Below are 24,577 nucleotides of genomic sequence, written 5' to 3'. Positions count from 1 at the left end.
GGCTCGTTTAAGCTGGGGGCTGCCAGAGTGCTCTCAGGGTTGCAGTGCCTAGCACCAGCTCTGCAGGACAACGCCAACATGAACGGCACTGCAGAGCAGCAGGACATTCTGCCCCCAAATTGCATGGTCAAAGAACGATGGAAGGTGGTAGGTATTCAAAAGATCTGCACTTGACATTTGTACACAAATTTGGTGTTGAATTGAAAAACAATTTTCACAAAATTTCACAAGCAATAACAATAAATTGGCAAGTAACACGTTGAATTAATAGTATTTTCTTGTAAATCTTTTTTGATCTTTGTTTCATTTAGAACTTCGAAAAATCATTTTTTACAGTGCAGGTGTAATGCTCTGAGAAAAATATAACAAAATAAAACATCCTGTTTCCTTTACTGATTTGACCTAAAAATAGTGCAGAATCCTAAATATTTCTTATTCGTTGTATTCCACAATTTATCAAAAGACTAAATGTTTTTTCATGTTTAAAATTGTTTTGAATCCCATATTTTAAGATTTCTTTTCTGATATTTGGATTATTTGACTATTTTTAACATAATAAATAAAAATATTAAGCAGCTGCACAATTGTTTTCAGCATTGATAATAATAAGAAATCATTGAGCAGCAAATTAGCATATTAGAATGATTTCTGGATCATGTGACACTGAAAACTGGAGTAATGGCTACTCCAAATTCAGCTTTGCCATCACAGGAATAAATTACATTTTAAAACATGTAAAATAAAGAACAGTTGTTTATTATTGTAATAATATTTTATTTTTATCAGTTTTTTTATACAGTATTTTAGATCAAATGAATGCAGCCTTCTTTCAACATAAAAAAAAAATCTTTCTGTCCACAAACTTTTGAACAGTAATGTGTCTATATATTAATTAATGTAATTTGTATATATAATTTAAATAATTATTTGATATATTAATTAATATTGTTAAAGTTGCAGATAAGTTTTCAGTAAAATGATATGGGGGCTTCTCATAAAAGAAGAAAAAAGAATGTGAGTACATATAGATAAAGCTTTCAATCTTTTCTTCTATGCTCTGACTAGATTATGTAACAGTAAAGCTAATCGCTCTTTTGACCCCAATCACGGGGACTGTCTTGTCAAAAGACATCACAAAGAGATAAAATTCCACAACAATTCCCAGTACATGGGGAGAAGAGAATCTTCTCACATGACTGCTCACTTCCAGTCCAAGTAAATGGGCTCAAGAACCGCTAGAGAACTAGACAAGTGACATTACTAACCATCAGATAGACAGGATGATTTATGAGTCATTTGAAATTAAAAGACTTCTGCTTTTCTTTCTCATTTGTCTTATGGAAATGCATTACTCTGTATTGTGAGGATATGAAAATTGCGACAATTTTATGCAAAGCTGACTAATGTTAGTTCTGCAGTGGGACTGCTGCGCTATTGCGTATCCCTGATCAATAGATGTGCCCTCTTTAATCAATAAAACAAGGATCATTCACATCTACAATTGCATGCAGATGTAGAAGAGTTTATGTTACAGTATTATTTGTTGAGCTTGTTGTTTTGAGACTGAATTGAAATCGATATGTCAGGAGAGTAAAATAAAGGTATTACTGACACACTTGAAATGCAAATATTATGAAGTGCTTTTTGATGTTTACCAGATGCTTCTTCTAAAAGACGCTATTTTTATAAGATCATGAAACATCGACAGCTCTTACATTTGGAGGAAAACACAACTGTTTCTCTGACTTTAGGTTTCCCAGCTCATACTTGAAATCAATACCAAATGAAACAGATACAATTATCCTGTTGTGTTCCTTTTTGATATACAGCTGAAGAAGATAGGAGGAGGGGGGTTCGGGGAAATCTACGAGGCGTTGGACCTGCTGACTCGGGAGAATGTGGCGTTAAAAGTGGAGTCAGCTCAACAGCCCAAACAAGTCCTGAAGATGGAGGTGGCAGTTTTGAAGAAACTGCAGGGTAAGACATGGTCATCATTAGGTTTTGGCATCAACATCACTTTGACATTGACAAGACATCACATTGTCCGATAACTGAAGACAAAATCCCCACTGAAATGCACTGGGTCATTCATGTTATGCAGTACCCTTTGAACTTCTAAAATCTGTATTCTTGTGTTTCTACAAACTGTATACCAGTCTTTTAGAATACCAGTCTTTTTACACACTGTCATTTAAAAGATCAAAAGTGACAGTAAAGACATTTATAATGTTACAAAAGATTTCTATTTCAAATAAATGCTGATTTTTGAACCTTCCAGTCATCAAAGAATCCTAAGAAAAAGTGTATCATGGTTTCCACAACTATTTTCAACATTGCTAATAATAAGAAATGTTTCTTGAGCAGCAAATCAGCATGATTTCTGAAGGATCATGTGACACTGAAGAATGGAGTAATGACTGCTGACAATCATCACAGGAATAAATTACGTTTTAAAATATGTTAAAATAGAAAAACAGGTATTTAAAAATGTAATAATATTTCACAATATTACTGTTTTGACTGTATTTTGATCAAGTAAATGCAGCCTTGTTGAGCATAAGAGATTTAAAACATTAAAAAATCTCACCGACCCCAAACCTTTGAACGGTAATGTATATTTTTAACCATCTATTAAAACATTCTTAACCGTACTGATTTTCTTTTTCTGCATTTTTCTGCATTTATCATATCTATTGGTAATATTCACTGATGTTTGGGCTGTTGTTCTCCCATCATTACGTTAATTCCTGGAGGATGATTTGGTTAGTTAAAGCACATTCACAGGATGAAAAGTGATATTGAGGATACAGGAAAAACCTATAAATTAATTTCCAGTTAAGACATTATTCCTAAGAACAGATGTTGGAATCATTTCAATTATAAAAAAGAAAGACTTGAAGAAACAAGAACCCTGTTGTGTTTTAAAGGCTTTATAGATTAAAATGATTTTATACAGTACTTAGTTGACATCATCATGACTGAAGTATTTATTAAAAGCTGTCCATCCCATCAGAGCGGACCATGTGCGTGGCATGTTATATATTTAGCACTGTGAAAGAAGCGGCAGTAACACAGCCTACGTGACCGTGAACATGTGAAGCAATCATACAGCCGAACACACACACACACACACATTCTGATGATTCAAATCATCCATTAGTCATCAGAAAGAAACAAAAAACAAACAAAAAAGAAGTACAAGTTGTCATGTAATGGCATATACTATAAAAAAATTGTGGACATGGTTACTGCAATTTAATATTTAAATTTCCTGCACGTGTTAATGTTATTTTCTTTTTTAGGTAAAAACCATGTGTGTAAGTTCATAGGCTGTGGGCGAAATGATAAATTCAACTATGTCGTCATGCAGCTGCAGGTAAACGACTCCCTTTCATAATACAGTAGTTGCATATAAAACCAAAGCTCATACACAGTAATGCAAATAAGTAATCCTTAAAAGATTGGTTCACTTCAGAATTAAAATATCTTGATAATGGACTTCAACTGTTACCAATGGGTTGAAGGTCCAAATTTCAGTTTTAGTGCAGCTTCAAAGGGCTCTACACGATCCCAGACGAGGAATAAGGGTCTTATATAGTGAAACAATTTGTCATTTTCAAAAAAAAAAAAAAAAAAAAAATATATATATATATATATATATATGTATGTATATATATATATATATATATATATATATATATATATATATATATATATATATATATATGTGATGGGCCTACATCACGCGTGACCTTTCCAATGTGATTACATAATACGTGAAGTCATGGATGCTAGTGCAAAATGAGCATTTGTAGTTAAAAAGTATATGCATTTTTTTTTTTTTTTTAAATGACCGATCATTTCGCTATATAAGACCCTTATTCCTCGGCTGGGATCGTGTAGAGCACTTTGAAGCTGCACTGAAACTGCAGTTTGGACCTTCAACCCATTGGTAACCATTGAAGTTCACTAAATGAAGAAAAATCCTGGAATGTTTTCTTAAAAAACCTTAATTTCTTTTTGACTAAAGAAAGAAAGACATGAACATCTTTGATGACATGGGGGTGAGTAAATTATCAGGAAATTTTAATTCTGTAGTGAACTAATCCTTTAAGTAAATTTCAATTACAGTCCGTGGAACATTTTATAGTACATCCTAGATCACCTTCACATACTGGTTTCTCTCAAAAGCCGTGTTTAGTACTACTGGTGTTATGGAGGTGTGAGGGCTTCACTTACACTTTATCACTCTCAGGGTAGAAACCTGGCAGATCTCAGGCGAAGTCAGCCACGTGGCACCTTTACCATGAGCACAACCCTCCGCTTGGGAAAACAGATTCTAGAATCCATTGAAGCCATTCACTCTGTTGGCTTTCTCCACCGAGACATCAAACCGGTAATATCTAATAGCTTTCCTGAAAATGTAATTGCCTTGTAATCATATGTATAATAATAAGATGATGCAACACTGTCATTTGATTTCCAGAAGTGATTTTATTTATCAAGGATGTATGGATTTTCTTTCCAGTCAAATTTTGCCATGGGAAGGCTGCCTTCAACATACAGAAAATGTTATATGCTCGATTTTGGGCTCGCACGACAGTATACAAACACCAATGGAGAAGTCCGACCGGTATGTCACAGTTTTTTCATTTGGTGTATGCGCTGAATAACAATACATGTTCCCTGCATTGCAATGAAAAATGACATTTCTGTCTTTCAATATTATTGATTACAATACAACCATGATATTAAGTTGTCTTTTGATTGACCCCAAAGGTCTGGTTTTATTAAGAAGCGCCTGAGATTTATTTAAGCAATAAAAAGCAATATTCACTGTAACAGTGCAGGCTGGCAGAGAGACGAGCTGAAAGCTCATGAGAGGTTTACAGAGCCCTCTGAATCAGGCACGGCTGTTTCCTCTTTTAGCTCATCACAAAGAGCTCTTCATTCTCACATGTTCCTCTCTTCTCCATCCTTCACACTATCTCTCTATTTCTCTGTACGTGCAGGTTTTAGTGCAGCCGTATGAATATTTAATAAGACTGCATGCATCAGTGAGCAGTGCTCCCAGGTTCAGCCTGAGAGGGTGTAATATTTTCAGCCCTCTCTCTCTCTCTCTCTCTCTCTCTCTCTCTCTATTTCTCCCTCTTTCTCATTCGCCTTTCCTTTCTGCACAGCTGAGTCAGCTGCACTCATTGATTCAGGCAGGAAACTGAGTGTCATCCTTTAGTCTATCTATCTATCTATCTATCTATCTATCTATCTATCTATCTATCTATCTATCTATCTATCTATCTATCTATCTATCTATCTATCTATCTATCTATCTATCTATCTATCTATCTATCTATCTATCTATCTATCTATCTATCTATCTATCTATCTATCTATCTATCTATCTATCGTCTGTCTGTCTCTCTGTCTATCTCTGCTGAGCAATGCAGTGCTGCAGCACTAAAGTGTTTTTTTCCTGCAACCTTCAGGAGCTGTTTTCTTTTCCTGCATCAGATTGAAATATCAGTTTGAGCTGATCCAAAACCACCTCTTCAGATCAAATAATAACTTTATAATGTTGAACAAATAACAAAACAGGTTTAAAACTAGGCTGTAACTTTACTGTGAAGGAAATTATGCACTTTAAATGCCATCCAAGCCTTCTGTGGTGCATCGCATTTATGAGATATGAATAAATCATTTCAGGATTATAAATAGTTTTGGTGTCCTCAGAACTGTAATTGTTGCCATTTTTGAAATGTATACAGTATGAATAAGACAATTATGGTCGAGAGTCATGTGCTGCCATGTTTGTTAATATTTGTTGATGTTTGTATATGTTTTAAATTGCACTCCATTTTTTTTTTATATAGCTACTTTTTGTTATACTAACATTTTCTTAATGACAGTACATGATAGTACATTGCATGGGGTCATTTGTATAATTTTGCCTGGTGCAACTGGACATTATTTCTGTTTTTTCTTTTGTTTGACCATCTTGTCTTATTTTTGCAGTTTTCGTTTGGGGTTTTAAGTTATGACGTGCATGTCTGACGTATTTCTCCATCTGTTCCCTTCTCCCCCACACTCTCACCAATGGAAAGACTTTCATTGTGAGTGACTTCATGGAGTTCTCATCTTTGTTTTATATCTGACCTAACAATTTTTCATTTATATATTTATATATATATATAAATCTGAAAATAAATCTGCATTGTTTATCCTTTTGATCTTTCATTAAAAAAATTCACGGAATTATAACCTTTCATTGAAGGAAAAGAATTGAAAGTGTGTGTGTGTGTGTGTGGGGGGGGGGGGGGGGGGGGGTTACATTATGAAATAAATGTTTTTCTCCAAAACACATTGGCCACAATTATTGGCACCCTTGTATTCAAAACGTTTTGCAACCTCCTTTTGCCAAGATAACAGCTCTGAGTCTTCACCTATAATGCCTGATGAGTTTGGAGAACACCTGACAAGAAATCAGAGACCATTCCTTCATGCAGAATCTCTCCAGATCCTTCAGATTCCAGCTCCATGATGGTGCTTCTTCTCTTCAGTTCACTCAACTAATTTTCTTTAGGGTTCAGGTGAGGGGACTGAGATGGCCATGGCAGAAGCTTCATTTTGTGATCAGTGACACATTTTTGTGTTGATTTTGATGTTTGTTTTGGATCATTGTCCTGATGGAAGATCCAACCACAGCACATTATTGGATTTCTAGCAGAAGTGGTTAGGTTTTGATTTTTTATCTGTTGGTATTTGATAGAATCCATGATACCATGTATCTGAATTAGATGTTCAGGACCTCCATCAGAAAAATAGGCCCACAACATTAAAGATCCAGTAGTATATTTAACCGTGGGCATGGGGTACTTTTTATCCATGTGTGCACCAAACCCATCTGGTGGGTTTGCCGCCAAAAAGCTCTTTTTTTAGTTTCATCTGACCATAGAAGCCAGTCCCGTTTGAAGTTCCAGTCTTGTCTGACAACTGAATATAATGGAGATTGTTTCTCGATGAGAGCAGAGGATTTTTCTTGAAACCCTCCCGAACAACTTGTGGGGATGTAGGTGCTGTTTGATAATTTTTTTAGGCTTTCTGAGACTCAAGACTCAACTAATCTCTGCAATTCTCCAGCTGTGATCCTTGGAGAGTCTTTGTCCACTCAAACTTTCCTCCTCACTTCACATTAGGACAAATTAGACACACATCCTCTTCCAGGCAGATTTGTAACATGTTTAGTTGATTGGAAGCTCAACAATCATTTGCTGCACATCAGAACTATATTCTTTGGTTTTTCTCATTGTGATGAATGATTACGTGAATTTGGCCTTTGTGTTTCCTCATGTTCATACTCCTGTGGAACAGGAAGTCATGGCTGGACAATTTCATGTTCATGATCACCCTGGTGTGCTAAAAAAATGTAAATATGAATGGGAATATACTTCAGAGATATTTTATTCATAAGAATTTCTAGGGGTGCCAATAATTGTGGCCAACATGTTTTGGAGAAAAAGAGTTTCCCCCCACTTTCAACTGTTTTCCTTCAATGAAAGGTTAGAATTTTTTGAATATTTTGAATGAAAGATCAAAAGGATAAACAATGCAGATTTATTTTCACATCCACCTTTGCTCATATTTACTAAGGGTGCGAATAATTGTGGAGGGCACTGTGTATATATATATATATATATATATATATATATATATATATATATATATTAGTATAGGAAAAGCAGATATTTATTTGACTAAAAATAAACTGAATCAATTCAACTCAAATGAATTGAACGTTTTGCACATTATATTCTTTCCACATTTCATTTCAAATTTGATTCTTAATTGTTAATTTTTTACATTTAATAAGTGCATGTAAGAAATTCATGTCAAGTCTGCTTGTGAGATTTCTTTTTGAGAGTTTGACCTTTATGTTCAGCAAAAAAAAATTGCTGTTTCTATAATAGGCAATAAAACAGTGAACACGGTAAGAGAAAATTAACTGCCTCCAAATGAAATGTCATTTGTTCTTCAAAACAGATGCTATTTGTCATGTCATTTAGTTAATCAAAAAGAAATTAGTTGATTTGGTTTGTGAGAGAGTCCCTTTGGGACTCATACACACTCATGCATGCACAGACACACAGGTACATTTACGTGATGGAAGGTGTTTACCTTTTGCGTTGCGTGTTCACTGTTCTGGAAGAATGGAACATTATGTTCAGTCCCTGGGCAAAGTCATGGTGCTTCTTCTTTCAGAGTGTGTGTTGTGCACTGTGTGTCCCTCTCCTGTTGCTACAATTCCACTAAAAATGTAATAAATTAATAATGCATACATTTTAATTTGTTATGATTTACCTAAATAAATAGTAAAAATACTAAGTATTGCAAATCAAATGACAAAATTAAAATGCATTTATCAATGACAGATTTTCTTAATACATTTCTGCCTTTAGCCCAGAACCGTTGCAGGATTTCGAGGGACTGTTAGATATGCATCTGTGAATGCACATAAAAACAAAGTAAGTGCTTAGTTTATGTCTACTTATTATGTATTTATTTCACACAATGTATTGTACAGAATACAATCATCTAATGTTATTTACCTATTCATTTGAATGAACTTTTTGTGTTTGTTTTTATAGGAAATGGGTCGCCATGATGACTTATGGTCATTGTTTTACATGCTGGTTGAATTTGCTGCTGGGCAGCTGCCGTGGAGGAAAATCAAGGATAAGGTTCTCTGACTTACCTTGCCTTATTTGAAAATCATTGTTTATGTATTTTGTTTTATTCGATTTTTATTACATTTTTTTTTCAACGTTTTATTCTGTATCAGACCACCATTGTTGAAATCTTCTGTTGTCATCTGCATCATTTAGGAGCAGGTGGGTCAGATTAAAGAGCGATATGACCATAGGATGCTGCTGAAACACATGCCATCAGAGTTTAATGTCTTCCTGGAGCATGTTTTAGGCCTTGATTACTACACCAAACCCGACTATCAGGTACCTAGAGTAGAAACTCTAGAAACTCTGTATATATCTTTTTATGTTTAATATATGAATAATATTTACCAAAATAAGATAGTAAAATTGCTTTTTATATTTTTATCTATCTATCTATCTATCTATCTATCTATCTATCTATCTATCTATCTATCTATCTATCTATCTATCTATCTATCTATCTATCTATCTATCTATCTATCTATCTATCTATCTATCTATCTAGTTTATTACTGTGTTATAGCAGAATTACATGGATACATTTCATCATGCAGATATGAGTGGTCTTTTCTAAGGTGTCTTTTTTGTGTCAGCTCCTGATGTCAGTGTTTGAGAACAGCATGAAAGAACGCATCATCACAGAGAATGAGCCATATGATTGGGAGAAATGTGGGACGACAGACTCCATGATGTCTGCCACCACACCGACAGCAGCGCAGCAGAACACACGGCCTACAGCGGCTATGGTTGGGTAAGAACCGCATGCATGTGTGAACACATCACCCGTCATGTGTATATGCCTGTGGATGTGTGACTCCATCCATCCATCCATCCATCCATCCATCCATCCATCTTGTTAAATTATTATAAACAATGCATTTAAATGATATTATAATCATAATTATTTTTTTAATTGAAATACTGTTGATTATACCATGAATATAGCCATTAGTGCTGATATAGTGTTAAATCATAAAATTCATCCATCCATCCATCTTGCTTTATACGTCAAGATCCTCATTTACAGTAACACACAAATGGATCACACTTAACAAAACCCACACTAATTCACAGGCAGTCTCTTGGGGGACCGTCACATAAAACATTGTCACATAAAAGCCGTACAGATGGATGAAAGGCATGATTAACTTCTGAAATACTCAAGCAACTGAAAAAACAAGAGACAAGCTTGAGTCTGTTGTCTTATTTGTTGTGCTTAATTACTGTTATTTGCATACTGATACATTTTGCAAATGGATTTATTGGTCACAAACATCCAGTGCTTCTTGGAACACTGTAGCTAGTTTTCAGTATATTCGTACACTAAGTGAGGAGAAAACTCACTTCTGATGGAAATGTCACTGACTTATTTTAGTCCAGAGAGTTGTTGTATTGCTCCAGGACATGAAGAACATTTTACCATGAAAAAGAAAAATGTCTGATGACTTTTAAAGGAGTTCCCCCTCTGATGCTTCATTTTGAATGCTCTGGGGGATATTTACAGAAAATGACGCTATAAAGGTGAAGCATGTCATTCCGGCGACACTACTGGCACTAATCAGATTTTTTTCAAATAAACAAAGACAAAATGTTTCCAAATATATTTTCCCAAAACATTTTCTAAGGTCATTGAGGGTCAATTTGATTTTTTTTTTAATAGAAATTGATTGTGTGATCTTTTCTTGGACCTCTAGGGTCATAAATGTGACCCAGATGCCTGGTGACCTTCAGAGGGAAAATACAGATGATGTTGTGCAGGACGAACACCTAAGCGACCAGGAAAACGCCCCTCCGATTCCCTCTGGCCGGCCAGCTGATGGTAGTCAGTTACCCACTGACGCAGATGCATGGGAGGAGACAGACTTTAATCGCAACAAACTCAGGATTAATCTTGGAAAGGTGCAGAAAACTTCAATGAATATAATCCAATCAAATACTTTTAATGATTGTATTTTATTTTAAAACCAGTTAAACATTATAATCCATTTGAAGTTTTATAAGTCAGTTTTTTTGTTTGTTTGTTTTTTCATCTCTTTGATTTTATGTTGCAGGGAGGTCAAGAGGAAGATGGTAGCCGGGGTGTGTGTCCTGTGTCGCCACAAAGGGGAGGTTTGGACTCTCCAGGTATGCAGGTGCACTCGCTCAGGTACCGACGGGTCAATAGCCCTGAATCTGATCGCATATCTGCCGCTGATGGACGGGATGGTTACGGGCAACGGTGGGTCGAAATGTTGCTTCGAATTTGTCCAAACTTTTGTATTAGAATAAACAATAATTTATTTATTTAATTTATAATATTAATTTTTACTGTTTTGAGCCATAATACATAATGTGATGCTGTTTTTGCACTTCATTGTCATTTATGTATTAGGTTTCACATGTAAAGAGATCATAATGTAATTAGTAGGCTATTTTCATTGATGAAGTTTTAATTCACTGCATTATTCGAATAAAGGCATTACAACATGGTTATTTAATATATACACTACTGCTAAAAAGTCTGGGATCAGTAATATTTAAAAAAAATATATTAATATTTTATTCAACAAGGATGTATTAAATTGATAAAAAGTAAAACATTTACAATGTTACAAAAGATTTCTATTTGAAAAAAAAAAGTATGTTTTTGAACTTTCTAATCATCAAAGCATCCTGAAAAAAGTACAAAAATATTAAGCTGTTTTCAACATTGATAATCTTAAGAAATTATTTTTGAGCACTAAATCAGCATTTTTGAATTATTTCTGAAGGATCATGTGACACTGGAGTAATGGCTTCTGAAAATTCAGCTTTGCCATCACAGGAATAAATGAATAAAAAATTAAATTATAAAAAATATATATATAATAATAATATAATATCTAAAAATATTTTTAATAAAATAATATTTTAAAATATTATTGTTTTTACTGTAGTTTAAATATTTTTTCTTTGGATTTTCTCCAAAAATGTATATGTGTGTGTGTGTGTGTGTATGTATATATATATATATATATATATATATATACACACTACCGCTCAAAAGTTTGGGATCGGTAAGATTTTTAATGTTTTTAAAAGAAGTTTCGTCTGCTCACCAAGGCTTAATTTATTTGATTAAAAATACAGTAAAAACAGTAATATTGTGAAAAATGATTACAATTTAAAATAACTGTTTTCTATTTGAATATATTTTACAAAGTAATTTATTCTTGAGTTGGCAAAGCTGAATTTTCAGCATCATTACTCCAGTCTTCAGTGTCACATGATCCTTCAGAAATCATTCTAATATGCTGATTTGCTGCTCAAGAAACATTTATGATTATTATCAATGCTAAAAATAGTTGTATACTTTTTTTTTTCAGGATTCCTTGATGAATAGAAAGTTCAAAAGAGCAGCATTTATCTGAAATACAAAGCTTCTGTAGCATTATACACTACCATTCAAAGGTTTGGGGTCAGTAAGAATTTTTATTTTTATTTTTTTAAGAAGAATTTAAAGAAATTAATACTTTTATTCAGCAACGATGCATTAAATCAATCAAAAGTTACAGTAAAGACATTTATAATGTTACAAAAGATTAGATTTCAAATAAACACTGTTCTTTTGAACCTTCTGTTCATCAAAGAATTACACAATATGAACATCTGTACACAATAAATGTTTCTTGAGCAGCAGATCATCATATTAGAATGATTTCTGAAGGATCATGTGACACTGAAGACTGGAGTAATGATGCTGAAAATTCAGCTTTGCCAACACAAGAATAAATTACATTTTCAAATATTTTCAAATATTTTTAAATTGTAATAATATTTCACAATATTACTGTTTTCACTGTATTTTTAATTAAGTAAATGCAGCCTTGGTGAGCAGATGAAACTTCTTTTAAAAACATTAAAAATCTTACCGATCCCAAACTTTTGAGTGGTAGTGTGTGTATATATATATATATATATATATATATATATATATATATATATATATATATATCCTCGATGAAATACAAGAAATAGTCTGCAGGTGCATTTGAAATGTCATTTAAGTTCTACTTTCTGAGTTTGAATTATCATATGCAGTAAAAGACAACAATTCTCAAGCACTGTAAAAAGCTTCTCTCCTGTATGATTTCATATAAGTCTCTTTAGACCCTAGAACAGTACATGATTTATGAGCTTCTACAACTTTTGACCTCCTAACTCAGGGGTAGGCAAGTTCGGTCCTAGAGAGCCGCTGTCCAGCAGAGTTTAGCTCCATCCCTGAAAAAAACCCTCACCTGCCTTTAGCCCTAGTTATCCCAAAGAGCTTGATTAGCTTGTTCAGGTGTATTTGATTAAGGTTGGAGCTAAACTCTGCAGGACAGCGGCTCTCTAGGACTGAACTTGCCTACCCCTGTCCTAACTGAACTCCTTTCCACAAATTGATCATAGAAATAGAAACAGTATAAATAAAAATGAATGACAGTTTTCTCTTAGGCAAACAATAAGTGCAACCATAATCAAAAGTCATCAAATAGAGACCAGATTTTTCTTTAAGCATGATACAGAGCTAAGAGATGGTTACAACTACACAGCCCAGCCTAAGATAGCTTTCATATTGGGATGCACAGTATTTGCATGCATCCTGGAGCTGCTTTCAAAATGCAGGGTATTGAAATTGCACGCTTACATTTTATTTTCGATTTTGCGATCACACGTACTCTGAATAGGGAGCGGCAGTGCTGAGCACACATTCTAAGTGTCAGACACTTAGGCTCTGTTGTGCAACGTTTCCTCCGCCATGGTCTTGTCAGTCATCTCGTCACTTACTCTCGTCACATGATCAGTGAACTCTGATTCCTGCTGCACTACGTATGGCTCTGCAGTTAGATGAGCTGGATGGAATTGAAGCAACCATTATCCAACTGAATTAAATGTTTTTTTTTATTTCTATAAAAGGCAAAACGACAGTGGTGGCATATTCTATCCTAATTTCACCCTCACACTTTGTCATGGCAATATTGCAAGACAGCTTTTCACCTCGATGAGAAACCTCGTCACATTTTAATCACATGGTCTCATCACACCCCTATAATTTAATAGAATATAATAGAATATTGTACTCATACTGTACTGCCCATTCATAATCTTAATAGTTTTGCACCATTTAGCATCTTAAATTCATTATTTATTCCTTTCTCAGCTCTCGAATGGACATCCTGGGTTCTCCCTCTCGGCATGTTTACTCCTCCCAGCCTGCTCAGATGCTGTCCGTCGATGGTTGTCGCGGAGACCGCGGTCGAAATGAGGCCTCTGCATCAGTGGACCAGGAAGCCCACAGCAATGCCTTCATCCGCTCCGTCCCACTAGCAGAAGAGGAGGACTTTGACAGTAAGGAGTGGGTTATCATAGACAAAGAAACGGAGCTCAGAGACTTCCACCACCTCCCAGGGGCCGAGCCCACCACATCCGGCACCACGGATGAGGAGCCGGAGGAATTGCGCCCTCTGGAGGAAGGAGAAGAGCGGCGGAGACATAAGGGGACAGATCCGTCAGTCAGACCCAAGACGTCACACGGCGACCGGACTACACGAGGCATGCTGCCCCTTACGGAGGAGGAGGCGTCCAGGAGGAGTGGGAAAGGCCAGTCAACATCAGCGGAGAGCCCTGTGCAGTCACCCTGTCACTCGCTGCCTTCCGGACGGCCACGGCGGAGAGAGTCAGATTCCAACGGACCTCAGAGACAGGTAAGATTATCCTGACTAACCTGCACTGACATTCTTAGCCTAAAGATGGAGTGCATTGGTGGGTTTGAGGTGAGTGAGGCTGCAAATATTTGATGGTGGTAAAGAAATCATGAGGTCCAGTTAGAAGCGTGTTTGTTTACAGACACTTTTTTACATGGATCATTCTTTGCATGCGGTGTGGGTGCAATGTTTTTGAGCTTATGACACAGTGAAGAAAAATGGATTTTTAAAATTAGATCAGGAAAAGGATGCTTATTGTTCACAAACCAGCACTTATCAGCTGAGTACTGGATTTTATCAGCTAATAATAAAATTAATGATAATGAAATAACATAAGTTGGCCGGAACACTATACTTTCATAATATATTACATTGCATCTTGCTATTTTGTTACTTCTCTGCTTGCAAATTAATAACATATATTTTCAAAATGTTATTAATATATTTTAACTATATGAAATATATTAAAACATATTAATACATTTTTTGAAATATTTTATATTTTGCAAAATTTAATACAAATTTAATACCAACTTTTTAGTATATACAACCATTCAAACATTTGGAATCAGTAAGATTTTTTTTTTTGAAGATATAAATACTTTTATTCCGCAAGGAATTGATCAAAAGTGACAGTAAAGACATCTATATTACAACAGATTTCAAATAAATCTGATTCTGAAAAAAATGTATCACGGTTTCCACAAAAATATTAAGCGGCACAACTGTTTTCAACATTGAAAACATTTTTTAAAATTGTAGTAATATTTCACAATGCAACTGTTTTTACTGTATTTTTGTTTAAATAAACACAGCCTTGGTGAGCATAAAAAGACTGAAACATTAAAAATTCTTACTGATCCTAAATTTTTGGACAGTTATGTATCTCTATGTAAATGTTTGTAATAAATTGTGTGAAATATATAACTAAACTTATAATCCTCTTTGGAGCACTTTCTATCCTCTTTATAATGTGGTGCCTGATCTTTTCAGATACAGAGAATGACCTACATTAGGGATTTCTTGTACCTTAGAAAGAAATTTCTTCACTTTCCACTTGTTCCAAGGGCGAACATAAATTACTGGTTCCAGAAACATGTGCGGGAGACTTGGTTTAGCTTAAGTCCCAATTTTAAAAAATAGCCTGAAACCAACTCATAATCAAGATAAAGAAAATGCTTTATGATGGGGCAGTGCTATTGTCTCACTCCACTTTTTACAGGGTGTGTGCCTATTTCTTCCTTTCTTCTCTCTCCGTCTGTCACTCTATCTTTAATTCACTGTCTGACACACAGACTCATGCCTCATCTCTTCTTTTCTGACCATCAAACATTTGGTTTTCACATGATTTGCTACAATGTACTGATTCTTCTTTGTTCATGGTTTGTATTTTGGAAAATTTGTTGTATGTAGAAGTTCAGCTGTAACTAAGGGGGTATTCAAACTGCTCTAAGGTCATGTACACACTACAAAGCTTTGATCAGTTATCACTATCATTTATAAAGAATAAGGAGTCTTTGCGATATGGTGGTAACCATAATTATATTTTCACTTCCTGCGATTGTAAACAACAATACCATGGAAACCAAACAGTGATAGTGACTGATTACCGTGCCATTTGTTATGAAATCATTTATGCCCATTAAGCTGATTTCATTGAATTAACTAGGTGCTCAGTTTAGTTCTGACTACACTACATGGATTGAAGTTGCTGCTACCTTAAAGAAATAGTTCACCCAAAAATGAAAATGTTGTCATTTACTCACCCTTTACTCATTTCTTTGTTTATTCTCTTCTCTGGAACATAAAAAAATAATTTGAGAAAAGTTTTTCTTTTTTTTTTTTTTGTCCATACAATGAAAGTCACTGGTAACCAAAATATTCTTCAAAATATTGTCTTTTATGTTCCACAGAAGAAAGAAAGTCGTACAGGTTTGGAACAACATGAGGATGAATAAATAATGACAGAATTTTCATTTTTTGAGTGAACTGTCCCTTTAACCTTGTAAAAATGACTTCACTTGTTTAATTCGGTTGTCACTCCTGTAATAACTGAACTCAATGTGAACAGAATGGGATTAAATATAGCTGCAGTGTGTACGTGGCCCAAATTTCTTTTATTTTTCCTTCCATATGGAATTACTAGATGATTTCTTAAACCTTTTGAAATATCAAGTTTGTTTTCAGCATTTTTTACATAAAAAAAAAACAGAATAAACTCTTGATCAGCCCTTTGCTAATGGGATTTCGGGGCTACGTCTTTCTTGTCCTTCAGAAAAACACTTTTTTTTTCTTCTTCTTCTTTTTTTTTTTTTTTACCTCAGTACTGTGTTTGTTGTTTTGACTGCGCTGTAAATGAGTGGTCTACTGCTGAGCGTTTCTACAAATTTCTTAAACTCTTACTGTGGTTTATCTTTTTAGGATGCTCAGCACTAAACCGTTCAGTAAAATTCTGCTCTAATTCACATTAAAGTTATTCATTTTCATATTTTGATGTTTGTCATCCCTCATAGTTCAAACAACAAAATGTGTGAAAAGATTTCAGCCGCTCTTTACCACTAGGGTGAGCCAGATGACATACAGTAGACCAGCAGTTTTGCTCATCTTAAAAGTTAGCTAGTTTATTCTTCATTTACCCATGAGGAAATATAGCAGAAAAAAAAAAAAAATTCTGGGGCATTTTTCTGAATTCTGTTTGGAAAAACTTGCCCCTCACATTGTTTCGCTGTAAACACAGTCACAGCCTTTTCAAGCTGAACTGAGATTGCTGGATTGTCTCTTTTGTATGATAGCCAAAACCTCAAATCAAAACAGATGAGGATGCTCATTTTCCCAGCAGTCGTCACCTTTTAAATGCCCACTGCCTTTTGCTCGGCCTTTCGCTCAAAATCACGTATGACACGTTGATTTCACCCACGGAGAAAATACCAAGGCTGCCGCTGGAGCCACAAAAGAAGAGTGAAAGAGGTGTTTGCGGTAAGCACAGTTTAGGCTAGTCCCTTTTGTACCTGTTTGATGAACTTGCTCATTGTTTTTTCTTATTTGATTTCTGTTTGTCATCATTTTATCCACATTTACCCATTTTTATCCATGTGTGTTTGTGTTTGTATGCCTGACCATTCATTTTTCTTAAGTTGTCCGCATTTACAATGACGGTGTGATGATACCGATCGGCAAAATGGTTAAAGTACTTTTTGTCTCGAATCTCTCGGCTCATTGTCTTGTACATGGTCACATATGGCACATTTTTAAGAGGTGGATCTGCATCAAACGAACAGCCTCTGTGGAATAGAGGCTCTCAATGTTGGCTGCCCAACCAAAAAGAAAAAACATAGCTATCCCTTTAGCTTTGTCTCTTGTGAAAACTTGTTTCCAGGCAACCCATTGTAGGTCTGTGTAAAGAGAGCCCGTTCCTCTCTTTCCTCTGAGTGTTTGGCGTTCTCCTCACTGCATGCGACTGGGGAGATGCCTTAAATGTTACAAATACAAATCCTCTGTTAATCTCGGGAATTTCAACGCTCGCTCTTTCTCGTTTTATTTCAGCTGGATGATGACAGGCCTCACTCGGGCCCGCGCTCCAACCAGCTTCGACGTCTCGCCTCCTACGTCTTCTCGTCGTCCACGTTGGAGACCGAGCAGTACCCCCACCCCGGAGGATCCTTCATCCAGCGCAGCCGGTCGGCCGAAAGCAGCCCAGCTCACGGTAACCTCCGATCGGGCTCGAGACGTCACGCTCCCCTGCAGCCGCCTGGAAGTCCGCGCAGCAGGCACTCCATGCTCAACGTGTCCCGCCTGCAGATCCAGCAGATGCTGGCCAAACTAATGAACAAAAACAGCTGAGGAAAGCTGATGTAGTCTCGCACACCGATGTGAAAGATTTTTTTTTTTTTTTTTTTTTAAGGATGATGAATTATTTTTTGGGAAAGATGTAGTCTTTTCTGATGCAATAAACTGTAGAGGGCTGTAAGAAGGTAACGACGTATTAAAGGGAATGCCGCGCTTTTACACACGCTGTTCTTGTTATGAACTAACACTTTAGTCATTTGAGTCACTCAGTTATATAACAATAAAGATAATTATAGCCAAAATTCATTATCTGCACTGGCTATTCATGTACCTCAGTTGCATGTGTGTTGCATTTCTGCATTGCAGCTGTGGTCAACCTGAAACATACATGAAGTGACCCGCTGCCTTTAATATGCAAGCTATTTCATTGTCTTCCATGCAAAAAAAAACCCATCAAAACTTTTTTTTTTGTCCTTTTTCGATATTTTTAGTATTATAACACATTCTGAGCCATCATCCATAGTACATAATGTTCCTTACATACACAGGCTTTCAATTTTACAAAAAAATATTATTTTTTTTCTGTGTTCTAAAGGTGCTTTGCCTCACAAAGGAGATGTTATGCAAGTTGAATGAAAGTGTTTTAAATGTAAAATGGAACCATGGGAGCAAAAGGGAATAATATGTCTACGCTTTTATAACTAATGGAGTGGCATGCTGGAGTCTGGTTATCTTTTACAAACTAAATATGAGATAAATGAGTCGGCTGTTGAGTTGTAAATGAAAGATCAGCACGCATTTTGGTTTCTCTGCCACTGATTAAAATTAGTATAGCCATAAAGTAAGCAAAAGCAAAAAAAACATATATGTATGTACAGTATATATATGAAAGCAGTTTCCATTTAATAGCATCTTTTCTTTAAAATGTTTAGGAAGGTGTGTAGATAAAAGCTTCCACATCATAATATTATGTGCATAGAGCTTTGAAAGCACCATGAAAGCATTATCTCTCATTGAATAGTATACCTCCTAGTTAGTCTTGGGTTGGATGCACAGTTTTGTGTTGTATGTTATTGAGTAGCAAATGTATATGTGTGAGACTGCTGTAGGGTCTTTTGAGTACTGTTTCTCACTACTGCACTTTAAAAAAGACACCGAATTGGAGCCATAGCTGTTTCCTTGGCGATGTGGAACAAAAAATGTGATTGATTGCAATAAGATGTGAATGGTGGTTTTGAATTGAGATTGTCATTTTCTCAATTAAAATCCACCAGTGTTTATACTGAAAAGGAGAAGTGAAAAAAGGGCATATTCTAGAAAATAGTATGTACATTAGACTTTTAGCGAATAAATAGCACCTTTGTTGAATAATCTTCATTTTATGGATGTTGGTGGCTTAAGTTGTTTCATGATTAAACAACCTAGGCTTGAAAGTTAAATGGCTCTTGTTGTAGCAGGCAATATAACATAAGATGCATGAAAGTTGATGGAAAATGTAGGCTTTTGTCAGGAAAGCAAATAAAATGATCATTAATTGTTTAGAAAACCATTTACTTTCGCTAGAGTTTATTAATATATTTGTTTATATTTTTTAAATTCTAAAAATGAACGCTTTTTTGCAAAAGAAGTGTTTAGAAACATGGGATTTCAGAAAAAGTGTATTCGAAAATCGGTTTGTTCCAGCTAGCATAAAACTCAAGTCAGTTTTGGAGTGTGTACTGCACCTTTATATGATCACATTTGCTGAATTGTGCATCTTCAGTGAGTAAATAGTAAGTATTTGAAACTGTATTAGAACAGAATGATTAATTTAAAAAATGACTTGGTTTCTGTATACGTTTCTGGTACTGTCACAGTCATGGCTTCTCACATGAATGTACTGTTATATACCCAAACAGGCTGCTAACTCTTGCACTTGTTTTGCACATCTGCTTTTGCCTGGTTTACATCAAATTTTCAGCTGTAATTTTACAGTAATGACGCCGACATTAACGGTGCAAGAAAAGTCGTTATTGTTGAGACTGTCCAGGTCTGTTGACTGGGAAGTACTGGAAAGACAATGCGGTTCAAAACCTTGTTTTTGCATGACTAGCAAATGAAGTTGGTCAATGAAAGCAAATGAAACTAAGACAATTTTGTATGGCTTATGTTATGCCTTTATGTTTCCATGAATTGTATATTGATTTACATACTAAGTGATCAACAGAGCAAATTCCTTGATGTCTTTTTGAAAGCAAAATATTCAGTTGACAGTATTTGATTGACAAATAAATTTGCGGTTCAAGACCATTACAAAATGTTAGCATGGCCCTTATGTTTTTGTAAAAGATTTTCTTTTAGTGTATATGTACTGTTTACAACATTTTCTAAGGCCTTTTATTTTATCTCTACCAGAACATCTGCATGTGATGCTCTGAAATACCAAAAAGAAAGTAATTTAGTCTATTAAATCCCACTAAAATGCTCTTATGAGTTTTTTTTATGGTTTTACTTTCTGCCTATACACAATGCCTTTGTCACAATAACACCTTTTAGATGGAGGAAATGCTGTATCATAGCTGTAATGTGCATGTTGTATGATATACTGTTGATTGCAGGGTCATTCTATATAATGTATGTAGTGGGATGTGATGGATCAAGGACGTTTGGAGCATAATCATGCCCGCAGGGAGTAATAATCTTAGCTTGGTGTTGTGAGAAGCTTTACATGAACTACAATGAACTCTATTATGTTGATACCGATACACAGCTGAAAAGCAACAATGTACACAAAACAACAGACAAGCTCTTGAAGGAGCTGATACAAGCACCGACTGTTGTCAATATTTACTGTATTCCCTATATTTGCAATTAAAAACAACTATGTGTCAATGGTAACAGCGCTAATTTAAAAAGTGTGTGCTGTAAAAATAAGTTGCAGAAGGTTTTATTTTACTTTTTATGTAACCAGGCAAGACATTTAAGAGCAAGGTTTTTATTTACAATGACAGTCTGGTATTGCTATGTAATGTAAATGGGCTGTGATCTGTTAGATTGATGTACAATAAGCATATTACCTTTTCTATCACAATATCACTGTACAGTATGCTTGTAATATTTCCAAGTAAAGCATGTATTTTAAACTTTTTTTAAATTATAGGATAAATGTACATATATATCTAAGAAAGAGAAATTAAATCAATACTGTATACATAAAAGCATGTTATCTGGTTGGTTTTAGTCTGTATGTATTGTATAGAAAACCTGTATGTTGGATACACTTGAAAAAAAAAAAGCAAAATATGACTGGCTGCTGTAAAAGGGAAAATTCTTTAACACATTTTTGTGCCTTTTTTATGTATGTAATCTAGACAATCTTAAAAAGCTTGTGTACAATTGAAACATAATTAAAGTCTTTGAGAAAAAATAGTTGTGTTGTGTGGTTGTATAATGTATAGGAATTACTTTATTATTAGAAATTAATAAAATGGTTAGAAAGGGTATGTGGAAACTCAATTATGAAGGACAGTATGTCCTCATATGCAGTAAGTATGTGTTCCTGGAAGGTGTTTTCCAGGAAGATCTCACTGAATCAAAATCTCATAGTTTTTCTTACATTGCCTTACCAATATGGCAGCATTGTAACTTTTGCATTTTTATGTTATCTTTTAGGGCCCAACACCGAGTGAGCCCCTATTGTCACCTACTGACTACAGAACTAAATCCCCATCCTCTGAGAAGGAGATGTTCCATATCCTTCCTAAACTGCAGGCTAAGAGAGCCGACTTCCTTACCGTCATGCTTACAGGAAGCCTACACCAGCGACGGGCCTTCACAGCCACACCCCCTGAGACACAAGATGAAGGACCCAGAGATGACGATGTCACGAAGAGTGAATCTAGCAGTGGCGCAAGCGAAAAGAGCACTGAACGTAGTCAAGATGGGGCTCCTTCCACCTTAGTGGCCGATGATCCGCACAAGGAGCCAAAAGAACCGGGTTCTGTTGCTGAGGTAGATCCTGACCAAGAAGACGTCTCGAACACCCTTGTTTTGTTTTCACCAGGAGACACGAAAAAGTCTCCAAATGTTATAAATGCGACTGATGTGGATCAAGGTGTGGTGGGATCGGATGCCCCTCAAAATGAGCAGTTGGATGAAGTTGGTCGATTAGAGGTACAGGTCCAGGTCCAGGAAGACATAAAGCAGGCGGAGAGGTCTTCAGATGCAAGGCAACCTGATGCAATTGGTGTTGACCCACCCATACAAATATCTAAACCAGTGATAACCATCTCAACAACTTCGGTAGCCTCAGCCTCAATTGCATCACCTCCTTTCTCCAAAGTGGAGCGAACTTTTGTACACATTGCAGAGACATCCCATATGAATGTCATGTCTTCCAGTGGTGCACAGGTTCATGAAGTTTTAGAGGTGGTTGAAGGCAAATCACAATCCAAGCGGATAAAGGACAAGTCAGTTCTTTCTCAAGAGTCCGGAGGAGTAGCAGCGTGTGTCCAGTCTGAAGTGACCACTCAGACTCTTACAGAGGAACCTCAAGTACTCAATGTTCTGCATGGGTCTTTGCCAAATGAGACTGCTGAAAAACAGGACGGTCTTGTGGTTCCTCTACCCTTAGAGTCTAAGGAACCCATCCATCAAGGTTCATCAATTGAATCCAAACAGGACAAACAACCAAAAGAGGAAAATCAAGAGGAAAACACGGTACCTGAAAGTGTTTCTAAACCTTCACGACCAAGGAGCAAAAGTCGAATTCCTATTCTAGTCCCAGAAGAGGAACCAGGAACTGAACAATCCCTGTCCACCAAAGAGCGACTGCGTAGAAGAGCCATGCAGCAAGACCTGGCCCGTCAAGCTGTAGAAAGACAACGTCAGGGTCGCTGGATGAGACTGAATTCCAGGACTTCATCCTCATTATCTTCTGGAGACGAGCCCAAGAGACCTTCAGAGACTCTTTCTACTACAGGCTCAGAGGAAGATGTTCATGTATCTGATGATTCTCTCAAGAAGCTCAAGAAGGAGGCTGAGGAAAAGTACCAAAGTGAGTGGCACAGCAGGATCCCACGACCAGTTACCCCAATAAGGAAGCCTTCAACTAAACTAGTAGTAGTAGCTCCTGTTATTCAACCTGAAGCTGGAAATGCAAAATTAGAACAAAAGGCAAGCAATGGGTAAGTTAACTTCAACATAACAGAATTTTTGAATTTCTTTGAATTGCAGCTTTGTAAATTCCTCTTCCTGTCATTCCAATTCAAATTCAAATTCATTTTTTTTTTTTGGAAAAAGAACAAGCACATTCAAATTCAAGGGTTAGTTCACCCAAAAATGAAAATTCTGTCATTTATTACTCACCCTCATGTCGTTCCACACCCGTAAGACCTTTGTTCATCTTCAGAACACAAATTAAGATATTTTTGATTAAATCCGAGAGCTTTCTGACCTCCAATAGTCTGCAATTTCTTTACTACCTTTTCCTGGCCTTAAAAGTGGTAATAACGTTGCAGTCTTTCGGAAGCCAGAAAGCTTAAGGATTTCATCAAAAAAAAAATTTAATTTGTGTTCTGAAGGTGAACGAATGTCTTATGGGTTTGGAACGATTTGAGGGTGAGTAATTAATGACAGAATTTTCATTTTCAGGTGAACTAACCCTTTAAGAATTTAATGGGAGCCATTTATTCAGTTCAGAATTTTGCACAACCCAGTTGACAGCATACCATTATTATGGTAAATTAAATAAATTTTGTTTGTTTTTTTCACCTTAGGCCAAAAGTACAACCACAATCAGGATCAAGTGCTCCACCACTACACGCAAGATCAAAATCAACTTTTTCTACCAAGCCAAGTGGAAGCAATCGCATGCCTCTCTCCTGTATTCCGGCTTCATCTCGTCGCAGCTTAAGCACCACAAACTGCACTTTCTCTTCAACCCGTATCGCTAGTCCCTCTCCCCATAGGCTACCCCTACAAACTGCGGTTAGCGAATCTCGCAAGCAGCGGTATGCCCTCCGAGCCACTGTGGAGCTCCCAGTGAAGTCTAGGACTACTACTTGCAGTGGTCCTGCAAAGGACGCCAAACCATCACCAAACCAACCCACCAATACACCTGACAAGAATCAAACCAAAGCTTCTGCTCATTCGAAGAACACAGTACCCGTTAAAAGGGAAAAAAGCACAAGCAACAAAACAACTGCAGGCAGATAAGACACTGTGACTGCTGTTTACTGGGATTGTTTCTTCTCAATTACTTGAACATATTGCCTCAAAATGTAATCTGCCCCATTGACCAAAATTAATCTTTTTAATTAATTTAATGTTCTTCCTAATCAACGAATGGCTATAGTTCTAATTTTGGATTCTGCACCAAAT

The 24,577-nt window shown here is 36.0% G+C and overlaps 1 protein-coding gene across 1 annotated transcript; it reads left to right on the top strand.

Moving 5' to 3' along the window:
• ttbk1a (tau tubulin kinase 1a) lies at positions 1–24,412 on the top strand. The gene is made up of 14 exons (XM_067388833.1): positions 1–147; positions 1,830–1,977; positions 3,303–3,376; positions 4,256–4,396; positions 4,529–4,633; positions 8,454–8,519; positions 8,643–8,735; positions 8,880–9,005; positions 9,320–9,477; positions 10,421–10,625; positions 10,778–10,944; positions 13,888–14,431; positions 21,869–23,382; positions 23,974–24,412. The coding sequence occupies exons 1-14, from the start codon at positions 79–81 to the stop codon at positions 24,410–24,412; spliced, it is 3,849 nt and encodes a 1,282-aa protein (XP_067244934.1). The 5' UTR covers positions 1–78.
• The last annotated feature ends 165 nt before the right edge of the window (positions 24,413–24,577 follow it).

This window comes from Chanodichthys erythropterus, chromosome 6, assembly GCF_024489055.1.
Source record: "Chanodichthys erythropterus isolate Z2021 chromosome 6, ASM2448905v1, whole genome shotgun sequence".
Classification (NCBI taxonomy): Eukaryota; Metazoa; Chordata; class Actinopteri; order Cypriniformes; family Xenocyprididae; genus Chanodichthys; species Chanodichthys erythropterus.
Note: the sequence above shows the minus strand (reverse complement) of the source record. Positions and strands in the feature narration are given on the sequence as shown.